This window comes from Caretta caretta, chromosome 3 (assembly GCF_965140235.1).
Source record: "Caretta caretta isolate rCarCar2 chromosome 3, rCarCar1.hap1, whole genome shotgun sequence".
Classification (NCBI taxonomy): domain Eukaryota; kingdom Metazoa; phylum Chordata; order Testudines; family Cheloniidae; genus Caretta; species Caretta caretta.
In genome coordinates, this window is record NC_134208.1 from 169822735 (window position 1) to 169843748 (window position 21014).

The 21014-nt window shown below is 41.1% G+C and overlaps 1 protein-coding gene across 7 annotated transcripts in view; it reads right to left on the minus strand.

Moving 5' to 3' along the window:
- The window catches only part of SYT14 (synaptotagmin 14), a 185477-nt gene that overhangs the window by 86743 nt on the left and 77720 nt on the right, over nt 1–21014 (minus strand). For all 7 annotated transcript variants that reach the window (XM_048843073.2, XM_048843074.2, XM_048843075.2 and 4 more), the window contains one exon: nt 11424–11642. In XM_048843073.2, the coding sequence (XP_048699030.2) occupies nt 11424–11642 (219 nt within the window). The remainder of the gene's footprint in view (nt 1–11423; nt 11643–21014) is intronic.

The following is a 21014-nucleotide window of genomic DNA, read 5'->3' on the forward strand; positions in this document are numbered from 1 at the left end:
ACTCTTTTTTGGTACCAGAAAGTACCTTGAATAAAACCCCTTCCCTCTGTGCAGCTGGGGACTGATTCTATGGCTCCTTCTCTTTCTTGATAAAGCAAGCTCTCATACGAGAAGTCCCTGAAGAGTGACAAGCAAGGGGTGGGGTTCATTGGTGGATGTGCAGTAAAGTGGATGGTGTATCCTGTGGAAATCATGTCCAAAACTCACTAGTCCATAGTGATCAACTCTCAGGAGCACCTGAAGTGGTGAAGGTGTAGCCAAAGGGAGAAAAGATAGTGAATTGGTGCAGCTGAAGAGGTTGAGAATAGCAATTAGAGCCTTCAACCAACCCATCAAAATTGCTGCTTGGAAGTGGGTGTGTGCGAGGAGGAAGGCTGAGAGGCAGAAAGTTTCCTTCTCTGGAATCTCTGCCTCTTTCGATGACATTCATTCAACCTCTGAGAGGTAAAGAATTGAGCAGGGCAGGATATCTGGGCCATCTGAAACTTACCGTGCTCCCTCTTGTAGGTGGGTGTGTAAATGACAAGAGAAGGTAAGGTAGTTCTAGAGTCCTTTAATGTTCGCAGAGACTCATCCGTGCTATCTGCAAACAACTTAGACCCATCAAAAGGAAAGCCCTCTTCTGTATTCTGGACCTCTTTTGCTAATCTAGAAAGTTAGAGCCAGGAAGCGTTGAATGGGTGGCAGTATCAGCGGCATCAAGGAAGGCTTGTGTGAAGTTATCTGATTAAAATATAACCATGTAGATCCTTGTTGCTACCATTGTTGTATAATTGCAACAAGTATGTCAAGCAAGGTGTCTATGGAAAAGTTATGATTTGCTGAATATAATTATGCTATTTGTATGCATGTATCATTTTTGTATTTGAAGTTATGAGTATTGGCTCTATATCTGTATTTCAAATATGTGGTAACGCCCACAAGGTATTTAGCCTGCACATCTTGAAGGGACTATTCAAGTTAAATGGCTCATCAAGGAACACAACTCACAATGGACCATGGGAGACACCTATCTATACTGAATCAACTTTCCTGTGTACATTCCATCTGCAGTATAGGTAATGGCTTCTGCTATGACTAAGCAAAATCATGCATGGACATGTGACTTGCCCGTGTGACCCCAAACACCATCTTGTTCCCTGTAATTTTCCCACAGTGAGAACAATGGGTTTCTCTTCACTTGGCAGAGGCTATGAAAGGTGCTGGAAACATATCCATTTTGCCTCTTTCCTGCTCAAACCTCTGGACTATAAACTTACACTAATGGGAGCATTCTAACCTTCCAGTGATTTGGAACCAACCAGAGACTTAACAAGCGAGCAGTTTATTCCATCACTTCTACAAACCTGATCCAAGAATTTTGCAATTATTGTATGTATTTAATTCCTTTAACCAATTTTAACTCTCACCTTTCTTTCTTTCTATAAATAAACCTTTAGATATTAGATACTAAAATACTGGCAACAGAATGATTATTGGGTAAGATCTGAGTTATATATTGACCTGGGTGTGTGGGTGGTCCTTTGGGATCAGAACCACCCTTTTGTTTGATGAAATAGGTTTTAAATAACCTCTCATCATGAAGTCTAGTGTTTTTGGTGGTGACACAAGAACTGGAATGCCTCAGGAAACTGCTTTTCTGACTTCTTGTTAGCCAGTGTGGTGAAACAGAAGTTTACGTTTGTTGCTGATTTGGTATATCTTATGGGAGAATAACTACCAGTTTTGGGGTGTTTCTGCCCTATTTCTCAGAAGTTTGTCCTGAATCTGGTATTCTCAGTTGTGACCCACAGAGGCACCGTGACAGCTTGCAGTGTTGTTCTGGCAAGGAATTGGCCCTCCATAATAATTGCCTGGAACTGTTCCCTGTGCTCTGTTGGTAGGTGGTCCACAACAGGGTTCAGTTTGGTATAATTGACATGGTTATATTTTGCCGTAGACATCTGATAATTGGGGATTCTAAATTTTAAGGGGGCCGAGAAATAAGACTTCCTCCCCAGTAAATCCAGATGCTTATGATCTTTTTCTTGAAGCATGATTTTAGCATGGTGCTGCCTTCCACTTTCATTAACTGAGTCAACTACCAAGAAGTTAAGTGAGGGACAGGAAAATAAGAGCACAGTCCTTTGCCGGGACGTAATACTTCTTATCTTCTCTTTTCCATGTAGTTGGAATAGAAGCTGGGCTGTGCCAGATGATCTTTGCTGGGTCCAGAAGAGCTTTGTTAACAGGCAAAGCTATGTGGGCCAATATGGGTGAACAGAGAATATCAAGCAGCTTATGATGAGGCCCTTCCACGTCCTCAAGAGGAATCTGCAAGGAGTCTGCAACTCTCTTGATCAGATCCTGGAAGTGTTTAAAATCATCTGCCAGGGATGGAGGAGGAGGCATGACTGCTTCATTTGGAAATGAAGAGGAGATGTTGGCCGTAGGAGAAACCTCTTTATCAGCTCTAGCTTCCTGCTCCTCAAAAGATTTATTTTGAGGGTCAGGTCTCCTGGAATGAGCAGGTGAAGCAGGATGCCCCTTTTTATGATGGGTGGTTCTGGATGCTCTGGAAAATTGTTGGTGATAAGCCTCCCAAGGGTCCCAATATGGGCAAGGAGGAGGTGCATAAGGCATAGGAGGTGACACCCAAGGGTGCTCAAACCAATGAGGTGTTGGTGGTAATCATGAGCCACAAGTAGTTACAGCTTCAGTTGAGGCTTCTGGAAAGGCGCCTCTACAGGAGTGAGGGGGAGAACGCAGTATTGACACCTGAGACACCAAGGCAAGGTCTTCGTCCAAATCCTCTTCCTTAAGCTAACTCTGGAATGGTGGAGTGCCTGGAGAGATCTGAAGTGAAAACATCAGTACAAGGCGAATTTCAGGCAATCTTGATGTTCTTGGTACCAACAGCACATCGGAGCCAAACAGCAAAGAATCAGGCATCTCAGATACAGCCAGGTCCCAGGGGAAATGGAACTCCTGTCATACCGAGGGTGTTATCAGTACTGTCAAGGTTCCTCCCCCACTCTGAACTCTAGGGTACAGATGTGGGGACCTGCATGAAAAAACCCCCTAAGCTTATCTTTACCAGCTTAGGTCAAAACTTCCCCAAGGTACAAAATATTACACCCGTTATCCTTGGAATGGCCGCTACCACCACCAAACTAATACTGGTTACTGGGGAAGAGCTGTTTGGACGCGTCTTTCCCCCCAAAATACTTCCCAAAACCTTGCACCCCACTTCCTGGACAAGGTTTGGTAAAAAGCCTCACCAATTTGCCTAGGTGACTACAGACCCAGACCCTTGGATCTTAAGAACAATGAACAATCCTCCCAACACTTGCACCCCCCCTTTCCTGGGAAATGTTGGATAAAAAGCCTCACCCATTTGCATAGGTGACCACAGACCCAAACGCTTGGATCTGAGAACAATGAAAAAGCATTCCGTTTTCTTACAAGAAGACTTTTAATAAAAATAGAAGTAAATAGAAATAAAGAAATCCCCCCTGTAAAATCAGGATGGTAAATATCTTACAGGGTAATTAGATTCAAAAACATAAAGAACCCCTCTAGGCAAAACCTTAAGTTACAAAAAAGATACATAGACAGAAATAGTTACTCTATTCAGCACAATTCTTTTCTCAGCCATTTAAAGAAATCATAATCTAACACATACCTAGCTAGATTACTTACTAAAAGTTCTAAGACTCCATTCCTGGTCTATCCCCGGCAGAAACCAGCATATAGACAGACACACAGACCCTTTGTTTCTCTCCCTCCTCCCAGCTTTTGAAAGTATCTTGTCTCCTCATTGGTCATTTTGGTCAGGTGCCAGCAAGGTTACCTTTAGCTTCTTAACCCTTTACAGGTGAGAGGAGATTTCCTCTGGCCAGGAGGGATTTCAAAGGGGTTTACCCTTCCCTTTATATTTATGACAAGTACCAAGCCTGCAGTCTGCACTGAGGTGATCATAGCTGACTGTGGTGACAGTACTGGAGATCTCGGGCACTCAGCGGGAAGCACGGTTGCTGATGGTACCAAAGGTCTCGAGAGCTCCAATGAAAACACAATCGGAGCCTGAGCAGACTTCTTCAGTACTGAGGAAGCTGAGGAAGAGCCCTTCTTGCTGCTTCGGTCAGTTAACAATACCTCTCGGGGCCCAAGGCTTTGCCATCTTTCGGTGTAGTCATGCCCTGGTTCCCTGAGGAGCCAGCAGCCTTGTGAGTACATGATTGGCGAGCTGGTGATGTTGGGGTAGCTGATGATACCAACAATTTTGGCTTTTTAGAGGTAGATTCTCTACCTTGTGAGCCAGGGACATGTTCCACTGAGGATTTACAGAAAGAGTCCTGTGTCTTCCTCTTAGATGCCCTGGAGGTGTGGGGCATAAAGGTCATGGAGGCAGCAGATTTGCTTGGAGACCAGCACACCTGAAGGGGTGGGGGAGAAAGGGGCAGGAGTGTCCATTGGCCTGGGTCAGAAGATAGGCATAAAGTTCTCCATCATGAGCTTTATCCCTCTGTTTTTTCTGGCTCTTGATTTCATTGCCAGACAAAAATGTTACACTTCTGGACAACATGTGATTTCCTGAGACAACGGATGTAGTGGGAGTGCCCGTCGCTGACCAGGATTGCCTCCCATCATGACAGACAGCATCTGAAGCTGGGAGAACTGGGCATAACCTCCCAGTAAAAGAAAAAGCTACCCACTTGCTAATATCTATCTAAATATAAAGAAAATTAAATATTATTTTAAGAAAAAATAAGCTAAAAAATTACTGTTTACTAAGTATAGAAACTAATGCTAATAATACTACTGACTATTAATAAAAGAAGTGGAAAGTTGAGGAAATCTCAACGAGACAACCGCCAGAGCTCTGTCTCAGGCAGAGGTGGTTGAGAAGGAACTAAAGGTAGTTCGCCTATGCAGTGCTATATAACAACGGCACAGGGCACGAGACTGACGGACACACACACACAGGCTGAACGGACACTGCTATGAGAAATCTCCAATCAAAGGCACACGGGGTGCTAGCACACCTAGAGTGGAGCACCCATAGGGACACTACTGGAAGAAGAATCAGAGGTCTCAGAGTTCCAGAGAAACCTCTGCCTTCCTATTCAGAGACACGAAACTGAGCAGCAATGTGGCTGCAGTCCAACAGATATGTAAAAATACTATGCTGATAGCCTAGCTGGGGAAAAGAGAAGGAGAAGCAAGAGACCCTCTTGCTCTACCTTCACAATGTACAAAAGGCCAATAAAAGCCAGTACCATACGCCTGACAGAGCAGCAGATCCTCATTTAAGAGAACTTCTGTTTTCTTGCTGTAATCTTTTAGTACTTCCATATGTTTCCAAAAACCCTTGTGAAGAGTAAGACACAAATTAATCTTACAGACCAAATCTTTGAACAACCTAGTCTTTAGCCACAGGACTATTGACTGCAGTGTTGTTAAAAATACTTTAAAATAGGATGGAGATGGAATCAACGGTTGTACTGCACTGGTAAGTGTAGCTAACTTGAGAACACCTAAATATTCCTTAAAGCTTTCTTTCTTTTTCTTTATGTTGCCACTGACTTTGTCTCATAATTCAAACTATGTTACCACATATCAAGTGGTACTGAGGATTTCCCGATACAGGCAACAACAGCAGTGTCAATTTTGGGAACTATGCCCCAGATTTACTGGCTATCATCTGGAATTAAAGCTGATCAAGAGATTTGGGAAAGCATGCTTAGTCAGGGGCATCCAAGGTGTACTTAGACATTTTTGCATGTTCTCATGAACATAAAAAGCAAAATCCTTTTCACTCTTTTGGGCAACTCGGATTTAGAGAATTTCTTGCTTTAGAAACAAGGAAAAATCTAGGGCTTTTGACATCTGTCTGCAATGTCTCAGTTTCACCACGTTTGTCTTAATATTATCAACTTCAAAAACTTATCTTCAGGAACCTCAGAGGACTGTTTCTCTAAAGAAAAAATGCTGCCCTCTTCTGTAGAACTGTTAGAAGAGGGCAAAGGCATGACAATGTTTAGATTTAATAAGGAGCTACGACAGAATATATTAAAAGGGCCACTGTGACAGATTAGATAATGTTTGATGAGAAATCATATTTCAGGTGAATTGGAACTAAGAAAGCAGGGTCACTTTAAAATTATGACAGAGAGATACTGACAAATTGCCTTAGGTTTAAACACATAAAAGGACAGTCAATTTAAAACTAATTGTTGTAAACAAACAATTCTTTATTTATATTAATAATTAGCTGCTTGGATTATAAGAAATGAAATAATTTATTTACTTTTTTTAAAAAGAATTTTAATGAAGTATGAAATATTCACTCTTTGTGCTGAAATAAAGAATTTTTCACATGTAAAAGTGGACCAGATCCTGCAAATCAGATAACATTGTGTAAGGAAGATTACTTTATATGTAACAGGATCATAGCTGCATTTGAAATGCTAGGAAAAATAATTATACGTACAGTAAAGAGGGGATATAATTAAAAGTGATATGGCAATCATATTGGTATAGGAACAAGGAACAGAGATTACTTCACTCTCCCTGAGAAAACATTATTGTCAAGATGTTAATGCCACAGATACTTTCTTGGTTAATATGATGAGTAAGTAGACACCTGACCACATAAAAAGAGGGTATAACAGGATGGCAAAAAAAAGGAAACTGACATTGGGATCTGAATAGATATCTAATATGTCATGGAGAATGGCATATGTCCAAATCCTGGTGAAACTGACAGAGGTCTAGAAATGTAGGCATTAAATTTGCTTATCTCTTTTCTGTGACTTCAACAATTTGGGCCTATCTGTGCAATGTGAGGGAGTTTCAGGCCTAGGTACATCTTCTGTGCCTTTTAACTTGCTTTGACTTGATCTTTTCTTAATTTTGTAATAAACTAGGGTTTATTTAAAGACACATTTGTATCTTAGACTGAGGTAGTTCACTACAGCTTGGCAGACGAGAGGTAAAATTATCATTTGGCCTATGCAGAAAAGCGTGAATCTAAACCCAGCTCAGGTCAAACTTCCATTACAAAGGTAAATTTTGATTCTGCAGAATCTTAATATATCATATTTGCTACAGAAATACAAGAAGCAAGACAGATCCAGCTCATAAGCTCTGTTTGACCTCCTGGAATTAGAAGAACACTATTTTTCTAACTAAAATTCTTAACGAAAGATTCATGGAGCAAATTAAAATGGAGTCATAAAACAATGCAGGTAAAAACAAAACCAAAAGTAATGTTACAAAAATATTGATAAGTTGTTATTACTGGTTTTCTCCATTTGAAGATTATTAGACATGCTATATAATGATAATATGTCATTTCTACACAGTACTTCTAGGTGGAAAGAAAGATTAATATGCCACCTAGAGGACAAAAGAATGATAACAAAATATGCCACATTCTCTTATGTTTCCAAGCTTCAAAATAACAACTTTTCAGAATATATGCATCCTGTAAATGTGAAATTAAATACAATATGCTGGTCAAGTATTGATACATGTTTTATAATTAATGTCAGTATTATATTAATAGTGTAAGAAGATTTTAGGATATTATCATTGAATTTTTACACTTTGGGATTACAAAAATCAGGTAATATATCAAGCAGTGCAATCTTACTTAACCTCATGTGTTAAACACAAGATTCTGTTTCTTGCCTGTCCTGTTGTAAGATTTTGTGTACATCATGTTGTTTTTTAAACAAATAAGAGCACGACTAGCCAAACAAAAAAGTAAACAAAAATATAAGTAATTGTAAAAGTGCAGAAAAGACAGCTATTGGTAAAAACACATATATGGGTCCCTTCTTTGAAAATATATAGTAGGGCATATACAGTCTGAAAGAACTACTGATTAATTGCTTCCCCAAAAAATAGCACACGTTTCTAAAAATGGAAAACCACTGTAGTTTTTATCAGATCACATTGCTCCTGACCTATGGTGGAATTCCTGTTGATTTCAGTAGGAGTTATGCACAGGGATTGAAGGCTTTAATGTTCTGAAAGTGGGACTAAAATATCTAGGATGTAGAAGTAGAAAAGATTACACATTTGTGAAAATCTAAAAAGAAGGGGAGCGAAGATGTTACTAAGTACTAAAACTGTTTATTTCTTATATGACATTTTCCTTAAGTACACAGAGTAATGTTCCTTTTTCCAAAGAATTAAGAAATTTCTCTATTATTTGTCTTTACATCATCTATATTTATAGTTTAACACAAAGTTATATCAAGTAAACTAAAACTAAACTATTTATTGAAAAATATCAGTTAGGATTGCTGTGATGCCTCATAGCATTAAGGATTCATGTCCAGGTTTCAGAAACAGTAAGACTTGGCATTGCATAATTTACACTGAAACAAAATGACTAAAAAGTTCCTTGATGTTCTTCACTTTTAATCTGAGACTGTAACTTCAAATGTTTAAACATATTGTTCTCTGAACATGTCTGAACTGGCTGGTTGTACGCTCCAGCCTCTTTTTATGAGCTGCCGGTGTTCTTTATCAGGTTCCCACTTTCTTTGTCACTAAAGCTCTAGGATGTGAAGCTTGCCTTTCTTGGTGAATAAAACGCAACCATGCATACTCTTCCTTGTCTTTTCCTGTATTCAGAGCAAATTTGTATGGAACATATTTTAATAATAATGCAAGGAATTTGCTGTTGTGTTTGAAATTGTTTTGGAAGAACTACAAAGTATCAGCAAAATATATACTGTAGTGTACCACCTTCAGGTCATAACATATTATAAAGAACACTATGATAATTTTTTTTGTTAACTTGTGTAACATTATTGAGCAGCATCTCATGGAGACTAATGGCTACAGAAATAATTATAAAACATGGCCCTGATTCTACAAATGCTTTGCTCATAACTGTAACACAACTGCAGGTTTTCTGGCAGACAACACTACTGGAGCTCAGCTCTTGATGACAGCAAATGCAAAATAAGTATTCACAAAACTCTGATAATTACTTTGACATTTTTCTGTAAATTAAAATGTAGAACATATATGCAAATAACCTGAAATTGAACATATTTTAAATCAAACTTTTTAATATTTCCTTTTTTTTCTGCAAACATTTCCATTATAATAAATTAGTCAATTTACCACTTAAGTTGTTGACAGTTTTTTTTGTGATAATTATCCCATTTCTTGAATGGAGACACTGTCTGGAAGCATGGGCACTGATGATATCTGCAGCAGGCTGGCAGACTCCTAGCTGCTGTGCTTAGAACCTGCCAAAGATGGCCCATCTGTCATGGACTCCAATCATGTTCTAAATTTCCAGCTTGAGGAATAAGGACTCCTGCTCAGGGGGAAGCCAGCACAAGCCCCAGCTTTTTGCCCCAGGACACAAAAGAAGGTGGCTGGTAAAATCTCACTGCCCCTGCAAGACAAGCTCAGGAGCAGGGAAGGGGGGGAAAAATTTTTAGGAGATGGGTTCAGATTCAAATCTCAGAAACTTTGAGGTAGGAGGAAGTGGGCAAGTGGGAGCCACTTGAACGGAAAGAGGCAAACAGCATTGAGGCTGCATTAGATTCTGTATCTTTCTTCTCCTATTTGCTGATGGTAACATCTCCCTTTCCCACCCCCAGCAAGTATCCCCTATAATTCTCCCTTCAAGTAGCTCCAGGTGAAGCTGGCTCCCCACATAGCATGGAGTACATAGGTGTTGGGGGGAAAGGCAGCAGGGTAGGAGAGGGAATGTAGATGCTGCTGTTGGCAGGTTTAAGTAGATAAAAGGAACTGAAACAGAAAACACATCCTTCTACCCTTACTCATCTTTGCCTTTCTCCCAGTACTTCCTGAGCAAACAATAACCATCACTTCTCCTTTTTCCTCCCTAAATGCTGAGACTCAAGCTCGCCGATCTCCTAAGATGTGGTTTTGAAGCAGAAAGACTGAGGAATTTAGATGAAGACTGAAAGAGAATTATCTTACTCTGCTGTGAGCTTCAAGTATGGTGTACCTGTTCTATCTCTGTGTCCTGCCATAGGAATCAGAGTACCCATCCAGGCCCTGTTTCCAACATAAGAAGTGGAAGAAAGGGTCACAAAAATAATATCTCTTTTAGCTGAAGTGGTAAATGGACATTTTTCCAAAACAAAAACAAATTGGCTCTCGCATTATGAAAAGAATTTCCAAATTTGTAAGGATGTTTTTAGGTTGCAAGCTACACTTAAATGTAAACCCTAGTACATGACATGTATTGCTTTTTGCTAGGAAAAATTATTTAATTTTTAAAAATATAGTGTCTATTAAAATACACTTGTATTTTATTACATATACAATTAAAATGTCTAATTACTCCATCAAGAAAGTCTTACCATTGCACCCACATGAAAAATACAACCTGGTTTGTTTTGTTTTGTTTTTTTAAACTGGACCTCAGCCAGAACTCCGTTTTTATGCTTCAAAATGCTTACAGATACAATTTTGCACCTGGAACTATTTCCAGATGCAAATGATATAATTTTGACATCTCAGTGACTGTGTACTTAGCTATTTACATGGCAATCATGGGGGATGATTGCAGCTTGTGTAGACATACCTTAGCTAGCGTTAATCTAGCAAGTTTGGATACCAGTAAAGCCGTAGCAGCACAAGCTTCAGCATGGCTATACAAGCCCACTCAGAACCCTGGGTAATTATTCAGCTGGCTAGCCTGAGCTGAAGCCCAGGCTGCCATGGCTTCACTGCTAAGAGTACCTGAACTAGCTAAATTAAAGCTAGTTCGGGTATGTCTACTCAAGCTGCAATTACACCTCAGAATTGCAGTGTAGGCACACCCTAACTGACATGAACTGAAGATTCAAAAATATGCCACAAAAAGGATCTATTTTCAAAATTTGACTTTTAGGTATTTTTATTAACAAAACAACTTTTTTTGGTTCTTAACTCCTGTGATTTAAAAGACATGAGACATTCCTGTCATTTACGTGCTAATAACATAATAGAATAAATTCCACTGAATGATAAGCTATACTTTAGAGCTATAAAAGTCAACATATGTATAAAGTATACCTCTGTACAAAGGATCCAGCAAGTATGTCTTGTAATTTTGTACCTATACTACTTCATCAGGAGCCACCATGTTTCCCTCTTAATCCCCACAAAAATCAGCTTAAAAGGAGTTCTTCCAAGAAAAATGTTACTGTTGGTAAAGCTGCATGATATTAATTCCTCCCATATTAAATTCCATATGCAGTGCTTTTGGGAAGGACATGAAAACATGTTGGTACCCATCTTTTGTAATGAATGCAGATATAGAAAAATATTTTAGAGTTACTAGCAGATAGTGACTATTCCTAAGCCAGACTGTCTTTAACTGCAACATTCTTATCCACAGTGTAACCTGAAGGTGAGGAATGACGGGAGAAATATTGTAAATCACATCTTACCTTCGTCTATTGAGGCTTCACTACTGTACCCATCATACTCTGCAGACAGAGGGCTATATTTTTGTCTAGTTTCCCAAATGTAATTTTTTTGCTGTCTGCTATCTACCATTGGTGGCCTGGAACTTTGTGTTCTGGACAAGGCCTCATGGTATTTACCCACTGCCTCGTCTTCACTTTCAGAGGAGGAACCATTCTGGTCTTTATTCATGTACGAGTTGTCTGTTTGAAGAAAACAGAACAGTAAATGACAGATGATAGCTTGAGAGAGTGAAACAAATTAATCAATACAATTTAAATATTTTCAATGTTTACTGAAATTTTTTGAGAAAAACAAAATATATGTAACCAACTTTTGTCATTGTTTTACATAGGTACTACGTCAGAAATTTTTATTATTTTTTACAAATGCAGAAAAATTACAAATTCCTAAATATTATACAGTATATTTAATGGGAAATAAGCTATGGGGGTTTTTGAGGAAGCACACTTACCCAATTTCTTGAATCTCTTTATTTAAAAAACAAAATTCCCAAAGATTTTATGTAATCACAGACAACATAATTTAATGTCATATTTTAGATTACTGACTCATATAAGAAATTCAACTCCTGATTCTCTCCTGTCAAGGGGCTTATGGTGTAGAATATGGTATACATAAAATTCTGATGTCAAAATAAAACAGATGACAAAATTACATAAAATATTTCAGGTTAATAACACCTAAGGGAAACAATGGTACAGTAATACCGTTGCTATGTTTTAAAAGAAAATCTAACAAGTTGACCAATATGTTCATAGCTAAAAAACAGAAGTTTTACAATACAGGCACATACCAATAGTTGTGAAGGATGTAGAAAAGTACTCAGTTAAATGAAAATCAAAATGGACATACAGAATCTTATTTTACTTGAAACAACTGACTATTTTCCTCAAACCTGAAATTAATACAGATTCTCATAGCAGCCACTTGGCAATAGTTAAGGTTGCATAAAAGTTTATATTCTAACCTCTGTTTTTATCCAGTCAAATTCTGAAATCATCACATTTGTGTTTAAAATTAGTGTCTTAAGGTTTTTTGTTTGTTTTTTAAAAGTTTAAACAAAGATTCAGCTGTTTTCAGAATGGAGTGAAAAATAAACATTTTCCATTTTATAAAACCTACAAGGTTTTTAGTTTGTTTGTTTTTTAAAAAATCCTCCACTTGAAATGGCTACAGTTTAAAAGTTGAAATTTAACAGGAAAATAGCTCAGTTTAGATGGCCAGTACAAGGTCTATACTATCTTTAAGTTCCACTTAACCCCTGTACAGAAATATAATACCAAGTAACTATGAGGCCTTAAACAGAAATTATGTAGTGCATTATATAGTGCACTCTACCCCAAGTGCATATCCAAAAATAATAAGATGGATAAGTACTTCTCAAGCAGACTTAGTTTCACATTGAACTGGCTAGTAACATAAATTGTTGCATATTAATCGGAATAATTAGGGCTGAGACTTTGTATGGTGTGCAAGGGCCGGGGAAAGACTCCTGCAGTTTGCTGGGGGCCGGCACCTCCTATGGTGTGCAAAAGGATTAAGGCAGGGTTCTGACCAATTTTGTAAACTACACAGTAGCTGAAGCAAAGGTTTGTGTGGATCTTAAGGTCTGAGAGGGATAAGGACGGGCTACTGAGAACCTGATAAAGGTCAGCAGGATCACTGCCTGCAACTCCAATGAACTGTTGCCTTTGCCCCCTCCTCACTTTGGTAGCTCCACAGATGGGGAAGGCATTTCGCTGAAGGAAATCCTGAACAGCTCTTTTCCAATGGAGTTTAGGAACGTAGCCAGACTAGAATGAAGTCTTCCTCAAGTGTGGAGTTCTTAAATTGCACAGGAAAGCCGCTCTCTCCTGTACATTTTAGCATACCCACCTGAGCTGCACAAATAGGTTGGTTGGGGCTACATGCATTACTAACTTAAGTGCACACTAGCCTCCTCAACTATGATTACAATTTAAGCCAAAGTTTATCATTTAAATTGGTGTACGTGGGCAGTGACTAATTTGAGCAAATCTCAAACAAAGGAGAGGGGCATTCTAGTGGTATAAGAATGGCCATACTGGATCAGACCAAAGGTCCATCTAGCCCAGTATCCTGTCTTCCGACAGTGACAAATGCCAGGTCCTCCAGAACGAATTAACAAAACAGGTAATCATCAAGCGATCCATCCCCCTGTTGCCCATTCCCAGCTTTTGGCAAATGGAGGCAAGGAACACCATCCCTGCCCATCCTGGCTGATAGCCATTGATGGACCTATCCTCCATGAATTTACTAGTTCTTTGTTGAACCCTGTTATAGTCTTGGCCTTCACAACAACCTTTGACATGGAGTCCACACATACTTCCTTTTGTTTGTTTTAAACCTGCTGCCTATTAATATCATTTGGTGACCCCAAGTCCTTGTGTTATGAGAAGTAGTAAATAACACTTCCTTATTTACTTTAACCAGACCAGTCATGATTTTATAGACCTCTACCATTCCCCCCTTACTCGTCTCTTTTCCAAGATGAAAAGTTCCAGTCTTATTAATCTCTCCTCTTATGGAAGACGTTTCATACCCCTAATCATTTTTGTTGCCCTTTTCTGAACCTTTTCCAATTCCAATATTTTTTTTTTTTTAAGATGGGGCGACCACAGCTGCACACAGTATTCAAGATGTGGATGTTCCATGGATTTATATAGAGGCAATATGATGTTTTCTGTCTTATTATCTTCCCTTTAATGATTCCCAACATTCTGTTCACTTTTTTGGCTGCCACTGCACACTGAATGTTTTCAGAGAACTATCCTCAATGACTCCAAGATCTCCTTCTTTAGTGGTAACAGCTAATTTAGACCCCATTATTTTATGTGTAGTTTCCAATGTGAATTACTTTGCATTTATTAACATTGAATTTCATCTGCCATTTTGTTGCCAAGTTACCCAGTTTTGTGAGATTCTTTTGTAGCTCTTCGCAGTCTGCTTGGCACTTAACTATCTTGAATAGTTTTGTATCATCTGCAAATTTTGCCACCTCCCCCTTTTTCCAGATCATTTATGAATATGTTGAATAGGACTGGTCCCAGTATAGACCCCTGGGGGACACCACTATTTACCTCTCTCCAATCTAGCCAAGAAATTCCATATTACAAAGTCCCTGCCTCATTCACCACACACCATCCAATTTCTGCAACAAATGAGGCAGAAGTACTAAAGGCCTCTTTCACTAAACAACCCTGCATGGCCCATCCTGTGCTCTGAATCAAACAGCGCTTGTGGAAAAAAATAGCACGTGACCATCTAATTAAAGATTGTATCACAATGCATATGCACAAGGGAGCCAAATTAAGGTTGCACAGACAACTTTAATACTGACATTTCCTACATTTTTTGCAATCTTAACGTTTTTTTCTACCTAAGGTTTTTTATGTGTAACTTCCCAGGTTTCTGAAAAAGTAACCTGAAATAACAAATTCCACCATGTGGAATCATACTGACACCCACATGAGTCATCAGCAGAACTGAAATCCTTAGATTCACAGCACAGACCTTTGCCAATTTAGCTAACAGAGTTATGGTGGCAGCAGCAGAAGGTTCTCATCCTCTGTGTGGACCAGCCACTAGAAGAGGAGGAGGCACACACTTTGCCAGTGGATTTCACATACATTTGTGACATTCTAGGTTCTGAAGAGGAGTGTGTTCTAGTGATCACAGATCCTTTTCCCCACTTTTCCCCAAGCCTGACCCCGTCCACCCCATTCCCTCTACTCTGTCCCTCTCTTGCCTCTTCCCTGCCCCCATCTCTTCATCCCAATTCCCACCACTAGCCCCTTGCCCTAACCGAGGTCTTACTGCTTAGCCAACCCCCATTCCAGCCATGAGCTCCTCATCCCAGTCCCATTCTCCCTACCCAGTCAGTCTCCCTACCTGGGCTTCCCATCTGAGTCTCTGTATTCCCTCCACCTCAACTCCTAGTTCCAGTCAACTGCCATGGCCTCCTTCTCTCCTCAGTTTCTTTGCCCACCCATTCCTGGAACTCACACCCCAGCTCCACGTTCAATCTCAGTCTCTCTAACCCAGCCCCTAGCTCCCAGTCTTCCTAGTCTAGTCATTTCCCATTCCCACCCCCACACCGCTCCCAATCCCAGTCAACTTCATCCAGTGGTCTCTGCATTACGCTCAGGCAGTTTCTTCATCTACAAAATCTGAGAATCAGCAGAGGGAACACTGAAAACACAGGGGAGAGAATCTCCCAATTGTTAGTTGTGATGCCTGACCCCAAAATAGCCCACAGAACTCAGAAGCAGCAACGGCTCAGAAAGTCCTGTTTGGCCTCTACAGCCCTGGAATGGAGCATGCCCAGTGCAGACAGAGTCTTACGAGAATTTAGCTCACAGACTATAACAAGCTGTGATGTTATCTGATTAAAATATGACCATATAGATAATTGTTGCAACCACTGTTATATATTTGCAGCAAATCTTGTACAAAGGTTGTCAAGTGAGGTGTCTATGAAAAGGTTATGATTTGCTGGTTATGCTTATGTTATCTGTATACATGTAACAGTTTTGTATTTGAAGGTATAAGTATTGGCTCTATACCTGGATTTCAAATGTTTGCTCCTGGGGTACTGCCCACAAGGTAGCTCGCCAGCACATCTTGGAGGGACTATTCAAGTTAAGTGATTCATCACTTGGTTGACAATGGACCATGGGAGACGCCCATCTACACTGAGTGGACGGTCATGTAAATGTGCTTCCTGCAATGACTAGGGAAATTGGGTATGAACATGTGACTTGCCAATGTGACTCCAAACTCCATCTTGTTGCTGTAATTTTCCACAGTAAGAACAATGGAATGCCCTCCACATGGCAAAAGCTATAAAAGGCCCTGGAAACTCCTCCATTTTGTCTTCAATTCTGCTTATTACCTCTGGAGGAACTTTGTGACAAACTGAAACTCTGAACAAAGGGCAATGACCCATCCAAGCTGTGGATGTACTCCAGAGACTTGACTTAAGCCAGCAGCTGAACCAACAACTTTGCCATTACTTTATGTAATTGATTCCTTTAACCAATTTTAACTCTCACCTTTCTTTCTTTTTATAAATAAACCTTTAGATTTTAGATAATAAAGGATTGGCATTAGCATGATTTTTGGGTAAGATCTAAGTTACATATTGACCTGGGTGTGTGGTTGGTCCTTTGGGATCAGAAGAACCTATTATTTGATGAGACTGGTTGTAAAGAACCACTTATCTCTGAATCCAGTGTTTTTGGTGGTGATATAAGAACTCGAATGCCTGAGGAAACTGCCTTTATATTTTCTTGTTAACCAGTGTGGTGAAATGGGAGTTTACTTTTGTGGCTGGTTTGGTATATCTTATAAAAGAATAACCATCAGTTTTGGGTTGTGTTTGCCCTATTTCTCAGCAATTCATCCTGAATTTGGCATCCTCAGTTGTGACCCACTAAGGCATGGTTACAAAAGCCTCTATTGAGTACCTACAAATTGCAATTTTCCCCAGAGGTTTATAACTTAGTCTAATTTGGGCAGTTTTTCCACAGAAACAGCAAAAGGCACTTCCCTTATACCAGAACAACCCCCCCCTCCCCCCCAAATTTCAAGCTCTTGCTCCATAGCAGGGAGGTGCAAAAGCATCTCAGTGAAATTGTGATAAGATTTTTTTTTTTAACACGGGCCAATTTATTTTTCCCTAATCTCATTCCTGGAACCAGCTGAAGTGTTTTAGCTGAAATTTAAACAAAACTATAGCAAGGAGGCATGGCTTCCCTCTGAGACTGACAGGGAAGGACCACAACCTGCCCTTTGGTGGGCTGAGCCGGGAAGGCCACGCCCAGCCCACCAGAAGCAGAGGGGCAGGACAGGAATCAAAAGTATAAAAGGCAGGGCCTTCAGCTCAGTTGGGCTGGAGCTGCCAAGGGAGACAGATGCAACTCATATGAGGCTGGAACCTGAAAAGGATTTCAGCCATACTGAGAACTTGCTATAGCAACCGGCCAATCAAGATGCCGAGGGGTTGCTGTGGCTACCACTGGCCACCTGCCCTAGGAAGATAGAGGACACCCACAAAATGGAGGTACCACATAAAAAGGATGTAGGAAGTAGCACAGGCAAACTAGACTACAGTCTGGTTGAGTCTTGGCTTGATTCTAGATCAGTGTGTTGTGGGCAGATCCCCACTGACCCAGTGGCGGAACAGTCCGCCACTAGTATTGCCCTGGACTAGGACCCAGTAGAGTAGAGTGGGCCTGGGTCCCCCTGCCCACCCACCTCTGGGATGACAACCTCTCCATCTTTAGGCCAGTTCTAGGGTTTTTGGCCATCTGCTAGAGTAAGGACGCCTGACTATTTGATGCCCCACCCTGCCTGAGGGCCTGGGCCCCTAGACTTCTTTGCTGTTCTGCCCTCACTACAGACCAGAGCACTAGATTGTTTGGTGCTCCACCCTACCTGGGGGCCTGGGCTCCAAGACTCTGTATTGCTCTACCCAGACTGATTGTTGCTCAGCCCAGCTTAGAAGGCCCAAGTATCACAAACTGCTAATTTCCGCCTTTGATAGACTGCCACTCTAAGGGTGTGACAGTGAGGAGGTGTGGCCTCCCTCTCAGACTGACAGGGAGGGATGGCCATACACGCCAACAAAAAACAAAAATCTGACTAAAACAGACACACAGCATGGAAAATTTTGGCCTAAACAGTAGAAGTCTGGCAAAGTTATAAGCAACTGAAAACAGAATCTCATAATGGGAAGTGTCAGGCAACTATCCTATCAGTGCTATCAGCTCCATTTACAATATGTATCTATGACCATCTCTTAAGTTAGCATTTATTGGGTGAGTTGATGCCTTAGGATATTGCTAATGAGCTACAGCATCTTTAACCTGTAGATCACTAGTTTGAATCCAGTCAAGCTCAAATAGCTTCAAATACCCCACCCCTTCCTACAGGCTCCACCCATTCCCTGCCCTTCTCTGAGGCCCTTCCCCCACTCGCTCCATCCCCCCTCCCTCTGTCGCTTGCTCTCCGCCACCCTCACTCATTTTTAGCGGCCTGGGGCAGAGGTTCGAGTGTGGGGATGGGGGGCGAGGGCTCCAGCTGGAGGTGCAGACTCTCGGGTGGGGCCGGGGATGAAGGGTTTGGGGTGCAGGAGAGGGCTCCGGGCTGGGGTCAAGGGGTTGGGGTGCAGGAGGGGATGTGGGCTCTGGGGTGGGGTCGAGGATGAGGGGTTTGGGATGCAAGAGAGCTGGGACACGGGGTTGCGGGGGTGCAGGCTCCAGGAGGAAGTCTGGGTGCAGGAAGGGACTCCAGGCTGGGGCAGGAGGTTGGGCTGCAGGAGGGGGTTTGGGGTCCCGGTGGCGGTTACCGTGGCTCCTGGGATGTGGCCGCCAGGTCCCTGCAGCCCATAGATGCATGGACAGCCAGGGAGGCTCCACGTGCTGCCCTCGCACCTGCAGGTGCTGCCCCCACAGCTCCCATTGGCTGTGGTTCCCAGCCAATGGGAGCTGCGGAGCCAGCCCTCGGGGCGGGGGGCAGCGCGCGGAACCTCCCTGGCCATCCATGTGTCTAGAGGCTGCAGGGAGCTTGCCTTAGCCCCGGGCCCCCACTGCGCTGCTGACCGGACTTATAACGGCCCGGTCAGCAGTGCCGGCCGAAGCCGCAAGGGTCCCTTTTCGACTGGGCATTTCAGTCAAAAATCAGACACCTGGCAACCTTACCTATATGAAATCAGTTTTGTAGGTTCCAATTCCATCTCCCACATCATAAACTCACCAGTATGCTTTGTGCTAACTGGCAGATACAGTAGAGAACTGATGACCTGCACAGGACATAGAGAAGGACCCTCTGCTATCTCTAAAGAAAGTCCTTGCCTGCCCCTCCCCCAGATCAGGGTTGAAATATGCTGGCAGAATAATATGTGTAGGACATTTGCCCAGCTGCTCCCCTGTAGATAAACATAGATCTTCATTTATCAGGCTGCCACAATCTAATGCCTTTCACCAGCAATGAATCCACATACTTATAAGTATAAACTTCATCTTAAAAATTAAGTTACTTGCAAATATGAAAATTAGCTCATTAAATAATTTGCATCGTGTCACATATGTACATATTTATAAGCTTAGTATGTTAAAAACATATCACAAAGCATATTTACCAACAGCACATATAAAATCTCTCTGTGTCAGACTGTAATCTTCCTTAAGACAAGCCAAAGAAACAATTTAGTAAAGTGCCCAGCTTTTATGTCTACAGGCTTCTTAATTACCTCATCAGTGATTATTCTATCCTAAAATTACTGTGTTATTCAACCAGACAACAAACTCGTGGTAGAAAAATTTCCCAAGTACAAATATATCAAAAATTCAGTTTTTTATCGTATGCCTTCAAAATCCCATCCTGAATGTTTTCTGCAGACCTTAAACTGTTTTCTAGATAGTCTTAAAAAGTGCACATAGAATTTAAACTGCTTTCAAAGAATACATGGAAAATTAATTTTGGATTTTTGTTGTTGAGAGAATATTGTAATTGCAAATAAAGTGTCAGAAAAATAAATTCAAATCTTAAACTCATATATATGTGCCCTGATCCACATGCAGTAAGGGCAACACAGATGCTTTGAACCTGTTCCTAGACAATATAGTACAGCTTGCTGCACTAAGTGTTCTCTTACACATTCTGACCAGGACCACTGAAACAAACAGATTTTTAGTAACATTCTAGAGCCAAACAAAGACTAGAGAAAAATTCCCAGTACCCAACAGAAACCACACAAAGCACTTCAGAAAATGCAAAATAGTGTTTATTTGGAAAATAGAAAATTTAGAACAAATGTCAGAGATTTAATCATGAGTACTAGCATAGCCTCAAACTTGAGGGTCAGAGGTGACCATCATGGTCATCTAATCCAACCTCCTACATACCCACTCATTCCAGTAATAGACCCCTAACCTCTAGCTGAGTTTCTGAAGTCCTCAAATCATAGTTTAAAGACTTCAACTTACACAGAATCCACCATTTACACTAGTTTAAACCTGCAAGTGCCCCATGTTGCAAAGGAAGGTGAAAAAACCCCAGAGACTCTGCCAATCTGACCGGAGGAAAATTCCTTCCCGACCCCAAATATGGCGATCAGTTAGACCCTGAGCATGTGAGCAAGACCCACCAGCCAGACACCCGAGAAGGAATTCTCTGTAGTAACTGAGAGCCTTCCCAATCTAATGTCCCCTCGTCGGCCACTGGAGATATTTGCTGCTAGCAGTCGCAGATCGGCTACATGTCATTGTAGACAGTCTTATCATACCATCCCCCCCATAAACTTATCAAACTCAGTCTTGAAGCCAGTTATGTTTTTGCCCCCACTGTTTCCCTCGAAGACTGTTAACAGAACTTCACTCCTCTGATGGTTAACAACCTTCACCTAATTTTAAGCCTAAACTTGTTGATCGTCAGTTTATATCCATTTGTTCTTGTGTCCACACTGGTACTTAACTTTAACTCCTCTTCTACCCTGGTATTCATCCCTCTGATGTATTTATAGAAAGCAA